The following is a 23,296-nucleotide window of genomic DNA, read 5'->3' as shown; positions in this document are numbered from 1 at the left end:
GTTTTATTTTAAACACCCATTTGCTATGGAGTGGTTTCTTATCTTTTACTTCTTTGATGTCTAACACATCCCATGTGTCGTTTTCCTGCAATGACTTCTTTTCTTCATCTATTGCTTTCTCCCATTCGTGTTTGTCTGGTCCCGTAATTGCTTCTCGATACGTCAGAAAAGCACAATCTGTGTATCTCTCCGGTTGCTTTCGTTATCTTGACGATTTTCTCGGTGTTTCTTTCAATTTTTCCCTTTTTCTTGATTCTTCTTCGTCGTCCTCTTGCATTTTATCTGCCGTTTCCGCATCTTCGAATTGCTCATCCTCTTCTTCAATTTTGTCCTCTTCTATTTCTTGTTTGACCTTTCGATTTTCCGTTTCTTCCAATTCGTTGTCATCTTCTTCAAGTAATGAATTTATCATTACCTTTTCTTTTCCTGTTTTAATCGTCTCTTCAAATTTAACATCTCTTGCTGTTATTATTTTCCTCTTCTCTGCGTCCCACAATCGGTAACCCGATGGAGCATATCCTACAAATGTATAGCTTTTACTCCTTTCATCTAGTTTTTTTAATGGTCCTAGAGCTTTCGCGTAGGCTTTGCATCCGAATAGTTGTAGATTCTTGAGGTCAGGTTTCCGGCTCTCCCACATCTCGTACGGTGTAGTTTCCAATGTACTTGTCGGTGTTCTGTTTAGCAGGTAGACGGATGTGTATAGTGCTTCTCCCCACATCTCCTTCTTCAACTCTGAATCAAATAGTATTGCTCTCGCTTTTTCCATTAATGTCCTGTTTAATCTTTCTGCTTTTCCGTTTAGTTGTGGCGTATGTGGTATTGTGTTATCAATCTCTATTCCCTTTTCCTTGCACCATGTTATTACTTTGTTGTTCAGATATTCTCTTCCATTGTCGCATCTTATCTTTGACACTTTTTGTATTCCAGCGAGCTTCTACTCTTTGCACATACTCTTTTAACTTGTCTGGAGCCTCATGTTTGTTTTTCAGCAGAAAACCCATGGAGTAATGTGTGTAGTCGTCCATGAATGTCATGAAATATCTATTTCCGTCCCACGTAGTAGGACTGATTGGGCCGCACAAGTCCGTATGTATTATTTGGAGCGGTCTACTCGCTTTCGTTCTTGAATCACCGAACTTCGTTTTCGTTTGCTTTGCTTTAAGGCAGGTTTCACATACTTCGCTCATCTCACTTATGTCGGTAGACGTCAACTTTATTCCTTCACACATTGTTACTAGTGTCTTTAGATTTTCGTTGCTTGTATGACTTAATTTTCTGTGCCAGGTTGCTTTGATGTCCCGAGAACTTTCCGCCAAGTATGATTTGTTTCCATTTACTGCCTTTAATTTTACCTGAAACAAGCCATTCTTTAATTTATGTCCTTCTATTACTGTTTTATTTTTATGTGTTATTGTTACTTTATCCTGCGCAAATAACACTTCACCGCCACCTTCTGTTATGGCATTGACTGACAATAGATTTGCACTGAGTTCTGGCGCGTAGATGACTTCTTTTAATTTACAGTTTTCAAATTCTATTGATCCGCTTCCTTCTGCCACCATTGATTCGTTTGCCTTGGCCACAGCAATTTTAGAGTTTATCTTCTTGAAATCTTGTATGTATTTTCCGTTATTCGTCATGTTTGACGTAGTTCCTGAATCTACGATCCAGTTATCACTTGCTCCTGCTTCAGTTGCGAGAAAGGCTATCTTATTTGTTTCTTCATCTGTATTTTTGTTTTTTCTGAAGTAACAGTCCTTGTCTGTATGATTATTTTTCTTACATATAGCGCATGTCCTCTTGGTCTGGTTTTCGTTGCACGTTCTTGCTAAATGTCCTGTTTTGTTACACCTATAACAGCGTACTTGTTTGTCGTTTATCTGTGTTTTAGATTTACATACCTTTGCCATGTGTCCTGTCTTGTTACATTTGTAGCATTTTTTTCCAATCACTTTGAATGCTACCGCTTTTTCATCCGATGCTGTAGGATTGTTTCGCATTTCCTCCGCTATTAGCCTTGCAGTCAAGTTCTCTAAAGTTCTTTCTCTTCGCTTTGTAGACTCCCAAGCGCTGACGAAGTGTCTGTATTCCTCCGGTAAGGTTGCTAGAATCTTAGAAATGACCATGTCGTCGTCGATTTTAGTATCCAGTGCGTTCAATCTGGAAGCTAAATTTTCTAGTTTACTTATGTAGCTTGCGACATCTGAGTCCTTATCATAAGCGAGACTGTAGAAACTTTGCAATAAGCTACACTTTTGCTGCTCGGTATCACGTTCGTAAATCGCGCAGATTTTGTTCCACATTTCATACGCGGTGTCACAGTTTATCACGTGCATAAGCGGTTTTTTATCTATGGTGGTTACTATAGCCTTTTGCGCCGTGGCATCTTTCTTCTTCCATTGAGCATCTCTATTCGCTTCTAACGTGTTTCTTGTGACAACTTCGTACAGCTTATTGGCAGAATGCTTAACTGAAATTTCCAAATCTGAAAGTTCTCTACGTCCGACAGTTTCTCAATACTTGACGAGTCTTCCGCGAGTGTTTTGGACATTTTTACTTATTTTTACCTCTTTTTAACTTTACTCTGAATGTTTAAAAAAAATCCTGTATACTTTACTTATGTTTTTACGTTACGATTTCTCAACTGATTTTATATATACATTTTACTTATTTTTGTATTACGAATTCTCTACTTATTTTTCGACCTTTCGTTACCTAACGTGTTTCGATTTCGATTTTTCTCGAACACTGCAACGTGTAACTCGGACGCGCGCGGTCTCTTCCTACCACTTATCCCTTAGGAAAATTTACTTAAAAAAACTTAAAATAAACTAGAAAGTTTACCAAAGAAATTACTATTGATAAACTATTGATAAACTAGAAGTGATTTCGAACCAAACTTTAAGTATTTCTATAATATACTTTAAAGGTTACTTTAAGTTAACTCATGCAATTACTATTAATCACCCCAAAAAAAATATTGTCATTTAGTGGCTCCCGCTTGATTTTAGAGGATTTTCCTCTGAAATACGGTCTCAAGAAGATATTTTAAAATCTAGAGGAATATCCTCTAACCATGAGACACTAGACTTAAGATTACAGTCCTCTTAATACTAGAGGACACTGATTTCCGATATTCACCCGGAATAAAAAAAAATTATTTATTTCGAAATTTTATTACTATTTTATAACTAAATTTGTTTCTTAAGATGCAGTCTATGATTATAAATATTTTCTTGTATTTGAAAAACACACTTACCTTGGTGGGATTCGAACTCGGGACCTCTGGATCGTGAGCCAACTGCTTTACGTGGTAGACTACTTCTTAATTTGATGTAAGTGTTATATATAGTCTACATATGTCATAACCAGCGCAAATATATAATTTTCCAAAAATCATCTTAAGAAACAAATTCAGTTTAAAAAGAGTAATAAAATTTTGTGGATATATGATATAATATTTCTTAATGTCTCGTGTGGTGCAAGTGTGGTGAAAAAGGGAACTTGTCTTTTTAAGTATACTGTTGAAACAACACGCATAAGTTAAAATCAGCTTTAAGTATTACCTTTATAAAAAGTAAAGTTAAAGTATATTTATAAGTATTACGTTTGTTAAAAGTAAATTTAAAGTATATTTGCGACTTGCTTATAAAGTTTTTATTGAGGTTAATAACTTAAAGAAAACTTTACGCTCGGCTGTCAGTATACTATTAGTCTACTATTATACTATTAGTATACTATTATTACGGCTAGTATACTTTATAATACTTTAAAATACTTTAAGTAACTTTAAAAAACTTTAAGTAAATTTTCCTAAGGGATTGTGTCTGTGAAGTTGGCACTTCATTTTCAAAAATCGGAAATTTTATTAAGAGTTCCATTTGCACCCACAATAGTTCTACAGTTCCTGATGTATTTCAGAAATAGTTCCGTTGATTTAGATAAAAATATAACGATTTAAAAAAATGAGGTGCTAACTTCCCGTGACACCTCAAGTTTCGAAAATATTTATTTTTATCACGGAATTCTATAGTTCTTAAAGAGTTCTATAGTTCCTGATACTTTTTAGCGATAGTTCTGGTCTTTAAGTATTTTTAAATAATTTTTTAATCTGACCGCTGGCACCTCAAGTTTCAAAAAAATTGATTTTTATCATGGAATTCTATAGTTCTCGGAAGAGTTCTACAGTTCCTGATAGGTTTTAGCAACAGTTCCGGCCTCTAAATATTTTTTTAACAATTTTTTACTGTGACCGCTGGCACCGCACACAAGAGTAAAGTCATGAATCGCAGGCAGTTTTGATCGACTTTTTGACAGTTCTCGATAGTTCTCGCACAGTTCCAACAGTTTTTATAGGTTTTAGCAACAGTTCCGGCCTCTAAATATTTTTTTAACAATTTTTTACTGTGACCGCTGGCACCGCACACAAAAGTAAAGTCATGAATCGCAGGCAGTTTCGACCGACTTTTTGACAGTTCTCGATAGTTCTCGCATAGTTCCAACAGTTTTTATAGGTTTTAGCAACAGTTCCGGCCTCTAAATATTTTTTTAACAATTTTTTACTGTGACCGCTGGCACCGCACACAAGAGTAAAGTCATGAATCGCAGGCAGTTTCGACCGACTTTTTGACAGTTCTCGATAGTTCTCGCATAGTTCCAACAGTTTTTATAGGTTTTAGCAACAGTTCCGGCCTCTAAATATTTTTTTAACAATTTTTTACTGTGACCGCTGGCACCGCACACAAGAGTAAAGTCATGAATCGCAGGCAGTTTCGATCGACTTTTTGACAGTTCTCGATAGTTCTCGCATAGTTCCAACAGTTTTTATAGGTTTTAGCAACAGTTCCGGCCTCTAAATATTTCTTTAACAATTTTTTACTGTGACCGCTGGCACCGCACACAAGAGTAAACACAGAGGTGCAGGCAGGCAGTTCTGGCCGACTTTTCGGCATTTTCGTACAGTTCTGCGATAGTTCTGAAGACCCCGGTAGGTTTCGATCACAGTTCCGGCTTTTAAATATTTTTTAACAGTTTTTTATTCTCAGAGTTGGCACCCCACCTTCAAAAGACCTAAGGAGTGCTGGCTTGTTTCGCGGTTTTTTTCGACACTCCCCGACAGCTCTTGCATAGTTCCAACAATTTTGATAGGTTTTAGCCACAGTTCCGATATTTAACCTGTAGAGGGCCGCCGGCATTTTTCCATTGAAATCTTGGATTTTTTTTACGTAAAATTTATGCATATATACAACCAACATGTTCCGAAAAGTTTTCGTTTCTGGTCCCTTTAGAGTCCACTCCGGCCCAGAACGGCACGGCAAATATTGAAAATGTTTAAAATTTGAACTTTAGTGTTTTTGATATCGCTAATCACGATTCTGAGGTCAGATTATCGAAATTTTGCACAGGAACAGTGTTACCAACCTAAATAAGCCTAAATGAGTAACAGCAGTTACATTCGTGTATAAAACTTTCCTTTGGCGTTATCCAGAGCTAACTACGTGGAAGTAGAAAGTTTTGTAGCTCCTTCTTTGGTTTTTTGTTTTTTTTGGTTTTTTTTTTAAGTATTTTTTCGTTATTTTTGTATTTTGAGCCACTCCGGCCCTCTAAAGGTTAATATTTATTTTTTTTAGTTTTTAAAAGTTTTTTAATAAGTGCTGTTAAATCTTACATTCTAAGCTTATATAATATATAATTTTGAAATATAATTTTAGAGAGAAAGTAGTATTAAATTCTCTCGTAGAAATAAAATTATAGGAAATTAAAAAGTAAAAATAATGTCAGAAGTAATCTTAAAATGCTAGAAATAAAATTTAAAAAATCTGAAAGTATAATAATCTTAAAATAACTAATCTTAAGTTGTTAGAAATATAATTGTAGGAAATAAAAAGTTGAGAATAAAAACATAGCGATGTCGGAACTAATTTCAAAATGTTAGAAATAAAATTTAGGACAATAAAAAAAATTAACAATTTTATAATCATTGAAAGAAAATTATATATATATATATATATATATATATATATATGTATGTATATATTATTTGTGTGAAATTATTTTATCGAATATTTAATCACATCTAACATATAATATAATGTGTGGTTTTATGATTTGCGTGGAGTTTACCATCATACGCTTTTTCTTGAGGTCGTCATACTCGTACCATTGTGTGCCTGTAAATGCAAAAGCCATATAATGTCCATTATTATCAGATTTTTTATATAATGTACTTTCTATATAATGTACTACACCCACCAATATATAATTTATATTATTTAAGATGATGCCTTTTGCGATGGAATTTAAGTCATGTTTAATATCCAATCGTCGGTTAGCATATCCACTATCTGTAAAAATGGAGGTATCTATTATTACATGTTTGCCGTATGTTATAGAACATTCGGCTAACGCACCACACTTACGACATGCCGAGTTTATATTTTTTACGTCATCAATAGCCCGTTGTATATGTTGTAAACCTTCTTGCAAAACTATATCCACATTTATGTTGCATGTTATTGTTTCACGTGAATTTGTAGCACCGCAAGAGCAAGATTTATTGTACATGCAACTCGGTTCATCTTTAAATAGATGTTCTGCTAAATGAGCAGCATTGCAGCTAGCATTTAATCGCTTAATATTACGTGTGTATGTTGTGATAGCATCACTAAATAGGAATAAGTTTTGTAAAATGGAAGCCCGTTTATTATAATGTATTGAAAGTATTTTTCCATGTTCTAATATGCATTTTGCCAATCGAATGGTATCATTCGAAGATGACTCAAGCGCGTTTCGATATGCTGCATGTGTCACAATTGCACTGATAACAAGTTGCAATATTGAGTCAAAAGCGCATGTTTCTTGTAAAGTCATCGTTATTTGTCCTTGTTTTACCGGTCTACACTTAAGACCATTAATTTATAAGAGATAAATTAGCCGACTTACTATTTTTTATAAAATCCCATTCTGAACATTTATCGAGATAGGATGCCTTTCGTCTTATTGGAGCAGGTTTTTGAAGTGCTTGCGAATATTCGTCGGTGATAGTTGAACCCGTCAAACCGCGCCAGTTTTCGCAGATATTCCAAACTTTATTTTCCTTATTTAAATTATTCGATTTATTCAGATTTACTTCGGATAAATTTGTATCGTTTGAAGCGTACTCGGTATCAATGCTTTTGGTGTGTGAAACATCTGATATATCTATTATATTATTAATGTCCGAAACATCTTGAAAAGGTGGTTCATGATTTTTATTATCGTCATGCTCGGATCTCTGCTCTTCATTTATGCAAACTGTAGATGTACTAAAGTTGATTGAATCATTTTCCCTCGAATCATTATACTCATGTATAATTGTTTGTTCGTTCGATGTCAGTGATGTATCGTTTGTTGCTACAACATCTCTTTCGTTAGAAGCCAATGTAATTTTTGCATCCAAAAAATCTAAATGTTGTACGACAAATTTGTCAACTTTCATGGGCAGTTGACCTTTAAAGCCTCGATTTTTTATGTCGCAAAATTCCGCTTCAACTGAAGTAGAGGTAGCAATTTCGCCGAATCTTTTAAAATATGGCCGCATTAAACCAGTCCATACAGGTAAATATGGTAGTAGACGTGTTTTTATTTGCTTAGCAAATTCTGGATTATAACACGCGTTTATAATGTTACCACTTTCTGACTCTTCGGCAATTTTCTTCGCTGAATCTAGTATAGAATTACTCCAATTTATCCAGTTAGTAGCATCAGAATTTGTTTCGTATATATAATTATTAGGATTGTTATCAGGATCATTAATAGGAGATTCAACTTCTTCGTTTACATCGTCATTATCATTATTTATAGCTGTTTCTATTTTAATGTCAGTATTACCTTTTATCATGTTATTTAAATATTGCATGCGGACTTCAGACATCAGTAACTTTCCTTCTGTTGTGGAACCTATAGTTTTGCTTAGTGCTACACTTAATAACGATTCCATAGCATATTCTATCTCTGTGAAATTATTCATTAGATAAACTTGGCTAACGCAACGAAGATTAAATGCACGTACCAACATTTTATCTTTACCCTTTAGGCACTTCCATTTTGCCACCATATTAATCATATGACTAACATCCAACCTAATGTAGCAAGTTGGGAGTACGTCAATATTTCCTAAAACTGCACTGGTATAACATTTTTGTAGATAGTCTCGAAAATCAATGCACTTTGCAAATACATCTGAGGCAGCGATCAAAATAGCCCATCCAAAGTCGGATACAACTGTACGTGGTACAGGGACACCTTTTGCGATAATATTGCGTAAGAAATAGGCGATCATCACAGCCCTGTGATCGGCCGAAACCATTTGGAATACCGGTACACTGCCATCTTTACTAACCAGTACACATTGATACAAAAATACCGGTGGATCCTGTGATGATCCGCGTTTTATTATGCTACCAGTAGCGTCAATAGTTAGATAAGCTTCTGGATCCTTTTTACATCTTGTTGTATACAAAAGCTGCTGTTCAGGGCTCCAATACATACAATAAAAGGGTAATAGACCAATACTGATAATCGATCCTGTGTATTTGCTATGCTTTGCATGATTTAATAAGTTTAAAACGGGATTGCTAAAAATTAAACCATGCTGATTCAATAGCCTTTCTTCTTTTGCCTTACGTAAAACTGCAGCGGAAGGAAGTACCGGAGGACTTTTATCTCCGAATTCTTTCAAACGTTTTCCTTCTTCTCGACGGAAAGTAATGGCTTCTTTACGTTGTTTTATCATTATATCAGCAATTATTGCACGCCGATTACCTTTAAGATGTCTTTTCTTACCAGTAGTATGCTTATTGGGACATATATTTTTTACTTTGCATTTAAAAATTACGTCTGTATTTTCAGCTGGCATCTTGAACAACATGCATTCGATAGTTGCAGCACATTTGACACAACTGCCTCGAAAGAATATATAATAACGCGCTTCATTACTATGATGGACATTGTGTTTTTTAAATTTGAAAACGCAATCGAGTTTCTGTTGTTGCCACAGTCTCTCTGCTACAATATCAGTCCAACCAGGTTGTAATACCCAGTATACGCGGTTATTATATATTTTTTTTATAGGTTTCATTATCTGCCATTTTTCTGCAGATATAATAATATTGAATTTTTTTTGTCTAAAGTTACAGAAGATGCGGATGTATGCATAACAGAATCTTCAGAACAAGTAGTGTCATTGACTTCATTTGCACTTTTATCATGAGACGTGATGCCAAAATGGTGCTGCAATTGATCTTTATAACCGTTGCGATTATCGTGTATAATTTGATAAATATGCTTTGCTTTGATAACAGAACCACGTTCACGCATTTTATGCGAAATGATAGTATAGACAGGCGCAGAAGGTGGATATGGCTTGCCATCATTATTAAGAGTACGACATTCATCTTGCAACAAGATTTCCAAAAGAATCGATTTGTCATACATGATTCTCATAAGCAGAATCAGACGCGCCGAAATACGCTAATATACGCTGCAGAACACTACGAGAGAAACTTTTCAGTTTTCTCAATGCTACCTAGAAAACAGTCGAAAGAGTAGAGAGAATAGGTCTCCGTGAGCCGTGACGGCGTGAGCGCTGTGCTTATATAGCCCCGCCGCCACCCGTTATCCCCACCACGGTGGCTTTCGGCCGCTACAGGCTTTCCCCACCACGCGCGCCTGCGCGCCTGTAGCGGCCGAAAGCCACCGTGGTGGGGATAACGGGTGGCGGCGGGGCTATATAAGCACAGCGCTCACGCCGTCACGGCTCACGGAGACCTATTCTCTCTACTCTTTCGACTGTTTTCTAGGTAGCATTGAGAAAACTGAAAAGTTTCTCTCGTAGTGTTCTGCAGCGTATATTAGCGTATTTCGGCGCGTCTGATTCTGCTTATGAGAATCATGTATGACAAATCGATTCTTTTGGAAATCTTGTTGCAAGATGAATGTCGTACTCTTAATAATGATGGCAAGCCATATCCACCTTCTGCGCCTGTCTATACTATCATTTCGCATAAAATGCGTGAACGTGGTTCTGTTATCAAAGCAAAGCATATTTATCAAATTATACACGATAATCGCAACGGTTATAAAGATCAATTGCAGCACCATTTTGGCATCACGTCTCATGATAAAAGTGCAAATGAAGTCAATGACACTACTTGTTCTGAAGATTCTGTTATGCATACATCCGCATCTTCTGTAACTTTAGACAAAAAAAATTCAATATTATTATATCTGCAGAAAAATGGCAGATAATGAAACCTATAAAAAAAATATATAATAACCGCGTATACTGGGTATTACAACCTGGTTGGACTGATATTGTAGCAGAGAGACTGTGGCAACAACAGAAACTCGATTGCGTTTTCAAATTTAAAAAACACAATGTCCATCATAGTAATGAAGCGCGTTATTATATATTCTTTCGAGGCAGTTGTGTCAAATGTGCTGCAACTATCGAATGCATGTTGTTCAAGATGCCAGCTGAAAATACAGACGTAATTTTTAAATGCAAAGTAAAAAATATATGTCCCAATAAGCATACTACTGGTAAGAAAAGACATCTTAAAGGTAATCGGCGTGCAATAATTGCTGATATAATGATAAAACAACGTAAAGAAGCCATTACTTTCCGTCGAGAAGAAGGAAAACGTTTGAAAGAATTCGGAGATAAAAGTCCTCCGGTACTTCCTTCCGCTGCAGTTTTACGTAAGGCAAAAGAAGAAAGGCTATTGAATCAGCATGGTTTAATTTTTAGCAATCCCGTTTTAAACTTATTAAATCATGCAAAGCATAGCAAATACACAGGATCGATTATCAGTATTGGTCTATTACCCTTTTATTGTATGTATTGGAGCCCTGAACAGCAGCTTTTGTATACAACAAGATGTAAAAAGGATCCAGAAGCTTATCTAACTATTGACGCTACTGGTAGCATAATAAAACGCGGATCATCACAGGATCCACCGGTATTTTTGTATCAATGTGTACTGGTTAGTAAAGATGGCAGTGTACCGGTATTCCAAATGGTTTCGGCCGATCACAGGGCTGTGATGATCGCCTATTTCTTACGCAATATTATCGCAAAAGGTGTCCCTGTACCACGTACAGTTGTATCCGACTTTGGATGGGCTATTTTGATCGCTGCCTCAGATGTATTTGCAAAGTGCATTGATTTTCGAGACTATCTACAAAAATGTTATACCAGTGCAGTTTTAGGAAATATTGACGTACTCCCAACTTGCTACATTAGGTTGGATGTTAGTCATATGATTAATATGGTGGCAAAATGGAAGTGCCTAAAGGGTAAAGATAAAATGTTGGTACGTGCATTTAATCTTCGTTGCGTTAGCCAAGTTTATCTAATGAATAATTTCACAGAGATAGAATATGCTATGGAATCGTTATTAAGTGTAGCACTAAGCAAAACTATAGGTTCCACAACAGAAGGAAAGTTACTGATGTCTGAAGTCCGCATGCAATATTTAAATAACATGATAAAAGGTAATACTGACATTAAAATAGAAACAGCTATAAATAATGATAATGACGATGTAAACGAAGAAGTTGAATCTCCTATTAATGATCCTGATAACAATCCTAATAATTATATATACGAAACAAATTCTGATGCTACTAACTGGATAAATTGGAGTAATTCTATACTAGATTCAGCGAAGAAAATTGCCGAAGAGTCAGAAAGTGGTAACATTATAAACGCGTGTTATAATCCAGAATTTGCTAAGCAAATAAAAACACGTCTACTACCATATTTACCTGTATGGACTGGTTTAATGCGGCCATATTTTAAAAGATTCGGCGAAATTGCTACCTCTACTTCAGTTGAAGCGGAATTTTGCGACATAAAAAATCGAGGCTTTAAAGGTCAACTGCCCATGAAAGTTGACAAATTTGTCGTACAACATTTAGATTTTTTGAATGCAAAAATTACATTGGCTTCTAACGAAAGAGATGTTGTAGCAACAAACAATACATCACTGACATCGAACGAACAAACAATTATACATGAGTATAATGATTCGAGGGAAAATGATTCAATCAACTTTAGTACATCTACAGTTTGCATAAATGAAGAGCAGAGATCCGAGCATGACGATAATAAAAATCATGAACCACCTTTTCAAGATGTTTCGGACATTAATAATATAATAGATATATCAGATGTTTCACACACCAAAAGCATTGATACCGAGTACGCTTCAAACGATACAAATTTATCCGAAGTAAATCTGAATAAATCGAATAATTTAAATAAGGAAAATAAAGTTTGGAATATCTGCGAAAACTGGCGCGGTTTGACGGGTTCAACTATCACCGACGAATATTCGCAAGCACTTCAAAAACCTGCTCCAATAAGACGAAAGGCATCCTATCTCGATAAATGTTCAGAATGGGATTTTATAAAAAATAGTAAGTCGGCTAATTTATCTCTTATAAATTAATGGTCTTAAGTGTAGACCGGTAAAACAAGGACAAATAACGATGACTTTACAAGAAACATGCGCTTTTGACTCAATATTGCAACTTGTTATCAGTGCAATTGTGACACATGCAGCATATCGAAACGCGCTTGAGTCATCTTCGAATGATACCATTCGATTGGCAAAATGCATATTAGAACATGGAAAAATACTTTCAATACATTATAATAAACGGGCTTCCATTTTACAAAACTTATTCCTATTTAGTGATGCTATCACAACATACACACGTAATATTAAGCGATTAAATGCTAGCTGCAATGCTGCTCATTTAGCAGAACATCTATTTAAAGATGAACCGAGTTGCATGTACAATAAATCTTGCTCTTGCGGTGCTACAAATTCACGTGAAACAATAACATGCAACATAAATGTGGATATAGTTTTGCAAGAAGGTTTACAACATATACAACGGGCTATTGATGACGTAAAAAATATAAACTCGGCATGTCGTAAGTGTGGTGCGTTAGCCGAATGTTCTATAACATACGGCAAACATGTAATAATAGATACCTCCATTTTTACAGATAGTGGATATGCTAACCGACGATTGGATATTAAACATGACTTAAATTCCATCGCAAAAGGCATCATCTTAAATAATATAAATTATATATTGGTGGGTGTAGTACATTATATAGAAAGTACATTATATAAAAAATCTGATAATAATGGACATTATATGGCTTTTGCATTTACAGGCACACAATGGTACGAGTATGACGACCTCAAGAAAAAGCGTATGATGGTAAACTCCACGCAAATCATAAAACCACACATTATATTATATGTTAGATGTGATTAAATATTCGATAAAATAATTTCACACAAATAATATATACATACATATATATATATATATATATATAATTTTCTTTCAATGATTATAAAATTGTTAATTTTTTTTATTGTCCTAAATTTTATTTCTAACATTTTGAAATTAGTTCCGACATCGCTATGTTTTTATTCTCAACTTTTTATTTCCTACAATTATATTTCTAACAACTTAAGATTAGTTATTTTAAGATTATTATACTTTCAGATTTTTTAAATTTTATTTCTAGCATTTTAAGATTACTTCTGACATTATTTTTACTTTTTAATTTCCTATAATTTTATTTCTACGAGAGAATTTAATACTACTTTCTCTCTAAAATTATATTTCAAAATTATATATTATATAAGCTTAGAATGTAAGATTTAACAGCACTTATTAAAAAACTTTTAAAAACTAAAAAAAATAAATATTAACCTTTAGAGGGCCGGAGTGGCTCAAAATACAAAAATAACGAAAAAATACTTAAAAAAAAACAAAAAAAACAAAAAACCAAAGAAGGAGCTACAAAACTTTCTACTTCCACGTAGTTAGCTCTGGATAACGCCAAAGGAAAGTTTTATACACGAATGTAACTGCTGTTACTCATTTAGGCTTATTTAGGTTGGTAACACTGTTCCTGTGCAAAATTTCGATAATCTGACCTCAGAATCGTGATTAGCGATATCAAAAACACTAAAGTTCAAATTTTAAACATTTTCAATATTTGCCGTGCCGTTCTGGGCCGGAGTGGACTCTAAAGGGACCAGAAACGAAAACTTTTCGGAACATGTTGGTTGTATATATGCATAAATTTTACGTAAAAAAAATCCAAGATTTCAATGGAAAAATGCCGGCGGCCCTCTACAGGTTAAATATCGGAACTGTGGCTAAAACCTATCAAAATTGTTGGAACTATGCAAGAGCTGTCGGGGAGTGTCGAAAAAAACCGCGAAACAAGCCAGCACTCCTTAGGTCTTTTGAAGGTGGGGTGCCAACTCTGAGAATAAAAAACTGTTAAAAAATATTTAAAAGCCGGAACTGTGATCGAAACCTACCGGGGTCTTCAAGAACTATCGCAGAACTGTACGAAAATGCCGAAAAGTCGGCCAGAACTGCCTGCCTGCACCTCTGTGTTTACTCTTGTGTGCGGTGCCAGCGGTCACAGTAAAAAATTGTTAAAGAAATATTTAGAGGCCGGAACTGTTGCTAAAACCTATAAAAACTGTTGGAACTATGCGAGAACTATCGAGAACTGTCAAAAAGTCGATCGAAACTGCCTGCGATTCATGACTTTACTCTTGTGTGCGGTGCCAGCGGTCACAGTAAAAAATTGTTAAAAAAATATTTAGAGGCCGGAACTGTTGCTAAAACCTATAAAAACTGTTGGAACTATGCGAGAACTATCGAGAACTGTCAAAAAGTCGGTCGAAACTGCCTGCGATTCATGACTTTACTCTTGTGTGCGGTGCCAGCGGTCACAGTAAAAAATTGTTAAAAAAATATTTAGAGGCCGGAACTGTTGCTAAAACCTATAAAAACTGTTGGAACTATGCGAGAACTATCGAGAACTGTCAAAAAGTCGGTCGAAACTGCCTGCGATTCATGACTTTACTCTTGTGTGCGGTGCCAGCGGTCACAGTAAAAAATTGTTAAAAAAATATTTAGAGGCCGGAACTGTTGCTAAAACCTATAAAAACTGTTGGAACTATGCGAGAACTATCGAGAACTGTCAAAAAGTCGGTCGAAACTGCCTGCGATTCATGACTTTACTCTTGTGTGCGGTGCCAGCGGTCACAGTAAAAAATTGTTAAAAAAATATTTAGAGGCCGGAACTGTTGCTAAAACCTATAAAAACTGTTGGAACTATGCGAGAACTATCGAGAACTGTCAAAAAGTCGGTCGAAACTGCCTGCGATTCATGACTTTACTCTTGTGTGCGGTGCCAGCGGTCACAGTAAAAAATTGTTAAAAAAATATTTAGAGGCCGGAACTGTTGCTAAAACCTATAAAAACTGTTGGAACTATGCGAGAACTATCGAGAACTGTCAAAAAGTCGGTCGAAACTGCCTGCGATTCATGACTTTACTCTTGTGTGCGGTGCCAGCGGTCACAGTAAAAAATTGTTAAAAAAATATTTAGAGGCCGGAACTGTTGCTAAAACCTATAAAAACTGTTGGAACTATGCGAGAACTATCGAGAACTGTCAAAAAGTCGGTCGAAACTGCCTGCGATTCATGACTTTACTCTTGTGTGCGGTGCCAGCGGTCACAGTAAAAAATTGTTAAAAAAATATTTAGAGGCCGGAACTGTTGCTAAAACCTATAAAAACTGTTGGAACTATGCGAGAACTATCGAGAACTGTCAAAAAGTCGGTCGAAACTGCCTGCGATTCATGACTTTACTTTTGTGTGCGGTGCCAGCGGTCACAGTAAAAAATTGTTAAAAAAATATTTAGAGGCCGGAACTGTTGCTAAAACCTATAAAAACTGTTGGAACTGTGCGAGAACTATCGAGAACTGTCAAAAAGTCGATCGAAACTGCCTGCGATTCATGACTTTACTCTTGTGTGCGGTGCCAGCGGTCACAGTAAAAAATTGTTAAAAAAATATTTAGAGGCCGGAACTGTTGCTAAAACCTATCAGGAACTGTAGAACTCTTCCGAGAACTATAGAATTCCATGATAAAAATCAATTTTTTTGAAACTTGAGGTGCCAGCGGTCAGATTAAAAAATTATTTAAAAATACTTAAAGACCAGAACTATCGCTAAAAAGTATCAGGAACTATAGAACTCTTCAAGAACTATAGAATTCCGTGATAAAAATAAATATTTTCGAAACTTGAGGTGTCACGGGAAGTTAGCACCTCATTTTTTTTAAATTGTTATATTTTTATCTAAATCAACGGAACTATTTCTGAAATACATCAGGAACTGTAGAACTATTGTAGGTGCAAATGGAACTCTTAATAAAATTTCCGATTTTTGAAAATAAGGTGCCAACTTCACAGACACCCACTTATTACGCTCTCTACTCTACAATTTTTACCAATTTTACAAATAATTGGGCGTCTGGGCCCATAACCTGTTGAAATTAATAATTTCACGCTCTGTTGCAAACAAAAAAACGCTTTATTTAATCTACAAAAGAACGTGGTATCGACCACGTGATACACGCGTGGTATGCGCGTGGCTCTCTCTTTACAAAATGTTAAACTGATTCTATCTAATTGCTAATCAGAGTCTTTCGCTTCCATCAAACGATCACGCTTTACATTTACAACAATACCGCTTTTATAACCGCTCTGATCAGACTCGCCGTGTACTTATCTGAGTTTTACGCTACCGGTGAGCTCACTTCGGTGTCCTATGCTACCTGATCCGTCGCCTACGAGAGAGAGGGTTATTCCTCGCAAGTACGTGCCTATAAAGGTTTTTATTGTCCTGTTTACATGACTCCAGTTAGACCGCGCTCTCAAGAAGGCACGTGATTCGTGCGTTCGGTGTGATGCGAGAATTACTTTCCAACACTAAGAATCAACTTTATTAATAAAAAGCAAGTGTTAAGAAATTTCGCGAGTGTTGTCCTTATTCCCTGCGGATTGACGGACCCCGGTGCCGGCCCTGAGATCCACTTCACGGCACGGCACGACAAACATATCAAAACCTCATCAAAATTGGAGGGGGACACTTCCGTGGGTCTCCTGTCAGATATGATATCTGATTCTGCTATCGAATATCTATGCCCCATTAAAAGTAGATATGTTATATACAACCCAAATAGCAAGAAAAAATTTTTTTTTTAAATTCTCGATTTATGAAACTAATTATTTTTCTGTATTATTTCTCTGTTCTAAAATGACTCTTAAGAGTTCAAAAGAAATTTTTATGTCACCAATGCTGAGTCCTTCTTCAGATATAAAAGAAGTTCTTTTCATAAGAATTAGCAATAAATTCAAAATTATGCTTAGATACTATTCTAATATGAAGCTTTATATCTGAACGCTAATTTGTATCTAAAGAAGAATAAGAAAGAATCTTTCATGATTTATCCAAAATGGATTTATCAAAAATCTTCTGATCTAGTTTCTGTCTCATAAAGAACATGTATGAAATGTACTAGTGTATTTTGCCATTTCTGCACTGTATAATATCTTGGAGGTGTCACGAAAAATATTAGCCAAGTATTTTACAGGGTCGTCTTTTATCCTAGTGCGTAAGGATTTTTGCTTACGAGAAGATGCTGGCGCATGTAGCCGCGTTGCAGCAGCGCATGTTACTAGCGCTCGCCCGAGTGAAAATTTTCTAAGTCCCCTCGCGGCGTGTGGCTTTCGCCGGGACGAATCGGTACGGCGTTCAAGTCTTCTCGGATTGTTTTATTAGCTACGAATAAATTTGAGTTGATCTTTATAAAATATAAGAGCTAACTGTAAATCGGCCATATATTTGTATGCAAATGTTGCAAAGATATATCTTTTTCAAATATATAATGTGATATCGAGTAATAATGTCCTGCAGATATTCTGTGAATATCTGAAAATAAGATATCTCAGATATATTTTGCTGTGTGGGGAGCGAAGTTGGCCCACTAATCTTTCGGAATTTTGCTCAGTTTAAGTGCCCACTCAAAGCGTTTAAAATAATCTTCCACACTGGCTCCTGTTCGCGCGCGTGTGAGTGAGGAAGGGATAGTGGGTGAGAGACCACTGACACCGAAGCTTGAAGTAACACAATAGGTTATTTTAACAACCAAAAATAATGACGAAATTAAAGAGTAACATAATTTAGAAATGTATTTGGATTTAACTGAACTCGGAAATGCGGGCGTTTTAAATGAAATCTCTATCGACACTTTCTCGCTTGTCGTGTCGGATAACACGCGCGTGAATGAAAACTGACCATCGCAAATCGACCGATGACAGATCTTGACCCACTGACACACTGTTGACGAATGGCGACGCGCCGTAAGTTCTATGGGTTTTTATACACACACGAGACAAAGAACGCGCCAGGGATGACGAACGCTTATCGAAGGTAAAAAAAGAATAATAGATTCAAGGCTTCTCGAAATAAAATACCGAAGATGCAGATAGCCAGTTATCTTTGTAATTAGAGAATCGATCGTCGAAAAGACCGTGCCGGAGAATCAGAGTGACTCGACATCGCACGAAGAATAATTCTGAAGACGTGAGCGCAAAACAGATAAGCGGCGATCCGCTGGATAAATATCGTGTTACACTTCCGCCGTGACTCATGACATTGTCGACAAATTAAGAATAAGAATATTCAAGAACATTCGTGATCTCGAGCATTTGCGATCTCGAACAGCTCCATTCGACGAACGATATTCGACGATATTAAATGATGGTAGTTTCGATAAAGCCGAGGCACCAGCTGTGGCACTTGTTGCCGATTCAGCGGCCATTCGTGCAGCTTCCTGAATAGCTTCCGTGAAAACATTTGTTAGCGATGCTAGAGAGTTTTGGTTGATAATGCCATTTTTAATGTATCCCACTTCTGATACCACTATTGTGTCTCTTACTCAGAGGGAACGGCTGATTCACTAAAACGAGCTATGACAAAACTTTCTTTATTCTGAGCGTACGTTACGATACAATACAATGCAAACGATACAGACGCAGAGTCTCTATATAAGAGTCTGGCCACTGAGGCTATTTTGTAACAAAATGGCGTCTCGCATCTTATACAGGGACTCTAGCATCTAGAGTTAAGGATACTCAGAGACTGTAGTCATCAGCTTTAACCCAAAGAAGAAGAAGGAGAAGGGGGCTGTAGTCGCATTCTAATTGGTTTCGCCATTTTGTTACAAAAAGTTGATTGAGCCAATACGCGTAAGTCCACTCAGTAGCCAGACTCTTATATAGGGACTCTATACAGACGGAACTGCTACCGCCACCAGTGGAGAGATGTAAGAACAGCGGGAAGACTTTGATTGACTGAGAAAGTGCGTATATGCGTGTGACTGTGTATCTGTGTATGGCGATAGGTTTAAAACATAACAGTTATGTTGCAGTATAGTTCTTTTTCTAACTTTTCTGTATGGAAGTGTATAGAAGTGTAAACGTGGTTGAAACGGATAAAAAGAGGCTGGAAATGTAATGTTACAAGCACATGATGATGATATCATGTATAGATAGGGTTAGAAATAATAGGGAGGTATTAGAAAGAATCAAGGAAGAGAGGAATATATGGAAGACAATAAAGAGTAGAAGCGATAGGATAGTGGGACACTTGATGAGACATGAAGGAGTAATTTGCGACATATTAGAGGCGGAGATAGGAATAAAGAGAGATAGAGATAGGCCCAGAGTAGATTATTGTTCATAAATAGTCAGAAATGTGGGATGTTCTACGTTTAGGGAAATGTGTAGGTTGGCTTAGGATAGGGAAGAATGAAGATACGCGTCCAAACAGTCCTCGGACTGAAAACTTTATGATGATGATGTTAGCCCTACCGATTATTACAGCGTATACTGGAGGTCGATTCTGTATTTTGAGACGAGGTGAAAATTACAAAAGTGAACAGATTTACTAGATTTCGACAAATGAAATTGTAGATTCTCTAGTGAATTTCCTCACTTTTGTAATTTTCACCTCGTCCCAAGATACAGAATCGACCCCCTGAATAAAGAACGAACGGTAGGGGAGACCGGGGCTAAAAAGTCTACGGGGTAAATACGTCTAATCAAATATCTCGGAACCTGTATATTGTGCGAACTCGCTATTAACATTGTAAACGCTGCTTATGGTACCCATGTGACCAACGGAGTTTCGGCAGGTTACCTGCCGTGTTATGATTTTTACGAGGGCAAACGTGTTTTCGGAAGGTGAAAGTGAAATTTTCTGCGCGTGGAAATTTTGTAATATCTGCAATAATATTTGCTCTCCAAATCTCGAGGTACGTGATTATAAAGAGTAATGCATGCTGAACACGAATCCAGTGTAGTTTTTTCATTATCGTTGATGTCTAATATTTCATGGGCGATCAAACCTGAAACTTGTGCTTGGGGCTAATCAGTCTACAAGCACCCGGGGCTAATCGGGCTAATCTCGTCATTGTGGCGCGCCGGGCGCACGACTTCAGCTCACGGTGATTTTAGGTTAGGTTTCCCTCGAGCGTGATTCTGTCTTCCCTTGCACGTGCGTCAGTTTGTGTAAGAGAGAAATGGTACGCACGTATCGTCGCAAAACGGGTGTTTTGGCCGACCGAAAAGATGGCGGACCGTCGTTTTCGAGATCGCTCGCGCTCACGGCACGTCGGCGAGGTACGGCGAGGCACGGCACGGCTCTGAGATCCCGCGATTTCCGCGCGAGAGTTGACATGCCGCGCGCGCGGTAGATCGTCCCGACTCCCGGCCGCGGTAAATCGTCGTTGTTGGTCGTTGTGTCAGTGACAGTCGCGCGTGCGACCGCATCGTCCAGCGTTCGCCGCATCGTCTCGGCGTCATTGTCGCCGCCGTTATAGTGGTGGTGGTGTCGGTGGTGGTCATCGTCGTCGTCGTCGTCGTCGTCGTGGTGGTCGTGGCCGTTGTCGTCGTGGTGGTCGTGGCCGTCATCGTCGTGGTGGTCGTGGCCGTCGTCGTCGTGGTAGTCGTGGCCGTCGTCGTCGTCGTCGTCGTCGTCGGCGCGTCGAGGAATCGGCGCGAGGACGCCGTCGAGTCGGTAAAATGGTCGCGCTCCACCGCGAGCTTTTCTAACACCCCTGTCGCTATTTATCGCTCCCCCGCGAGAAACGCGGCTTGGTTAGGTTGCTCGAGGGTCCGCGCTGATCCTATGGCACCGGAACGCCGTCACGCGTGTTCCCCGTGGTTGCCCGCGTTGACAATGTGACGTGCCGTTGGGGAGTTTACGATTTGGTTAACCTCTGTATTCACGTGCCTGAATTGTTTTATGGAATAGGTAAAACAATTATTTTTTAATAATGTTCCGCATAAAAATTTTAAATAAATTTTTATATTTTTCTTTTAAAAAACAATTATTAAAATGTATCCTATCATTTTTCAAGATTAGATGTACGTATATGTATTGAAAATGCAGTGTGACCGATTAGCCCCGGCATTTTTGAGATTTCAATTTTTCCACCGTTGTCGTTTTTGCTCTATACCGGTTAAACAAGGCGACGTAGATAAAAATTTCCTTAATAAATTTTGTAGCTAAAGGTTCACTCTTTACAGTGGTATACCACATTTAACTAAAATTATTTATTTTGTTGTTAAAAATTGGCACCGAAAAAAACCAGACTGTTTAGCCCCGGTCTCCCCTAATTATACAGTTTAGGGGCCTCACCTCAAATATTGATGAAATTATGCTCAATCGACGCGTTTTTGCACGAAACGAAAGAATCTGGCAGAAAAAAGTGTCGCTCTGCCCCACGACGCGAGATATTAAACGTTAAAGTTGACAGGAATCAGGTTATGATTCCTGTCATACCGACGAGATGTAGCAACACTGAACATGCCCTGCGGCCATATGCGCATGCTCAGTGGCCGCACGCGCATGCAAAAGTGCGCGAATTTGAAACGTATGTATACTTATAATGCATATCACTTATTGTTAGCTTTTAATGATGAATATATCTTATATAATATATCAAAGTACATGCGTAGGCGAGGGAGGGGGGCGAAGCTTCCCTGCACCCCTCCATGCATGTGCTTTATAATTTCGCTTTACAATTTAGCATGTACTTTAAGTTATAAAGCGAGGTCCACGCTGCCTACCGGCGGAGGTGGGTGAGGGAGGGGGGCCGAAAGCCCCCCTTGCACCCCCCTGCGTGTATGTGTGTGTGTATGCATACATCTACAATTTAATAAACTAATAAAATCTATTAGTTTATCCTGACTATCCTGACTATATTAAATCGTAGATGTTATGCATACACATACACACACACACACACACGCGGGGGGGTGGGTGCAAGGGGGGGCTTTCGGCCCCCCTCCCTCACCCACCTCCGCCGGTAGGCAGCGTGGACCTCGCTTTATAACTTAAAGTACATGCTAAATTGTAAAGCGAAATTATAAAGCACATGCATGGAGGGGTGCAGGGAAGCTTCGCCCCCCTCCCCCGTCTACGCTGTTCGTCTAAATGTATACCCAGCTTTATATTAGTTGTAAGAGAAAAACCGATTTTTTTTCAAAGGGGTGTTTACTTCCTAAACACGCGTATAAAAAAATACGTGTCCCTTATTTTCATCTAGAGAATTCATTCATTCATTCAATGGCGCAACAGTCCGAGTCGGATCTATCCAGATAGCAAAGCATGTTTGAGCAAAATCGCGCAAACCTGTGATTGCTTATGATGCTGGCAACTTGCCGTACATTTGCTTCAATTGATTCGAGTAATTTAATATTTGAAGCAACACGTAGGCAACATTGGATATATGTATTGCCAGCAATTTGTCGGCAAGAGAGCAGCATCAAATTTACTTCGCGTTGCTAATAATATGACAGCATTGTGTGATCTTATGAATTATTACAGCAACATGACAGCAACAGCTCGAATTTTGAATCAGACGATTTTAGACCGCAGCATAAGTTGCCAACAAGTTGCTGGCAAGTTGCTATACAAAATTGTTATATCGTGAAGGCATCAACTTGCCGACAAAAGCGGACTCAGTTGCCACAATTCTGATAGCAACACACACTATGTTGTCGGCAATATGCCAGCAACAATGCAGACACGTTGCTATCTGGGTAGGCCTCCCCCAAAGTCATGTGCTTGTGGTGCGCACGCAGGTTGTACACAAGCACATGGGACTTACAGTTTAACGCCGAATCCGAACGGCAAGGTAGGAGGGGTTTCGAGGCAAGGGATACTCCTGCCGGGCTGCCATTCCGTCGAGAAGGAGAGACAAGCGATACAATTTATTTTGGTTCTACCAGGACTGGATTCGAACCTAAGATCTTTGGTTTAGCAGACCAGTGCGC

The 23,296-nt window shown here is 37.7% G+C and overlaps 1 protein-coding gene across 1 annotated transcript; it reads right to left on the bottom strand.

The window, feature by feature from the left end:
• Positions 1-202: 202 nt before the first annotated feature.
• LOC139785456 (uncharacterized) lies at positions 203-2,554 on the bottom strand. The gene is made up of 4 exons (XM_071724613.1): positions 2,524-2,554; positions 1,905-2,473; positions 869-1,355; positions 203-735 (listed from the first exon to the last, which is right to left on the bottom strand). The coding sequence occupies exons 1-4, from the start codon at positions 2,552-2,554 to the stop codon at positions 203-205; spliced, it is 1,620 nt and encodes a 539-aa protein (XP_071580714.1).
• Between the last annotated feature and the right edge of the window lie 20,742 nt (positions 2,555-23,296).

The sequence above is a fragment of the Temnothorax nylanderi genome, unplaced genomic scaffold, assembly GCF_030848795.1.
Source record: "Temnothorax nylanderi isolate EJ_2023f unplaced genomic scaffold, tnyl_v1.0 TNYL_tig0806_pilon, whole genome shotgun sequence".
Classification (NCBI taxonomy): domain Eukaryota; kingdom Metazoa; phylum Arthropoda; class Insecta; order Hymenoptera; family Formicidae; genus Temnothorax; species Temnothorax nylanderi.
The sequence above is the reverse complement of the archived record's forward strand: the minus strand, read 5'-3'. Positions and strand labels throughout refer to the sequence as shown.

Bases quoted from the DNA above. Each gene is read 5' to 3' on its own strand.
- LOC139785456 (XM_071724613.1), bottom strand. From the start codon at position 2,554: ATGTCCAAAACACTCGCGGAAGACTCGTCAA. The intron at 2,474-2,523 runs GTATTGAGAAAC...TGGAAATTTCAG, and splicing joins ACTCGCGGAAGACTCGTCAA to TTAAGCATTCTGCCAATAAG. The intron at 736-868 runs GTAATAACATGG...TATTTGATTCAG, and splicing joins GAGAATATCTGAACAACAAA to AGTTGAAGAAGGAGATGTGG.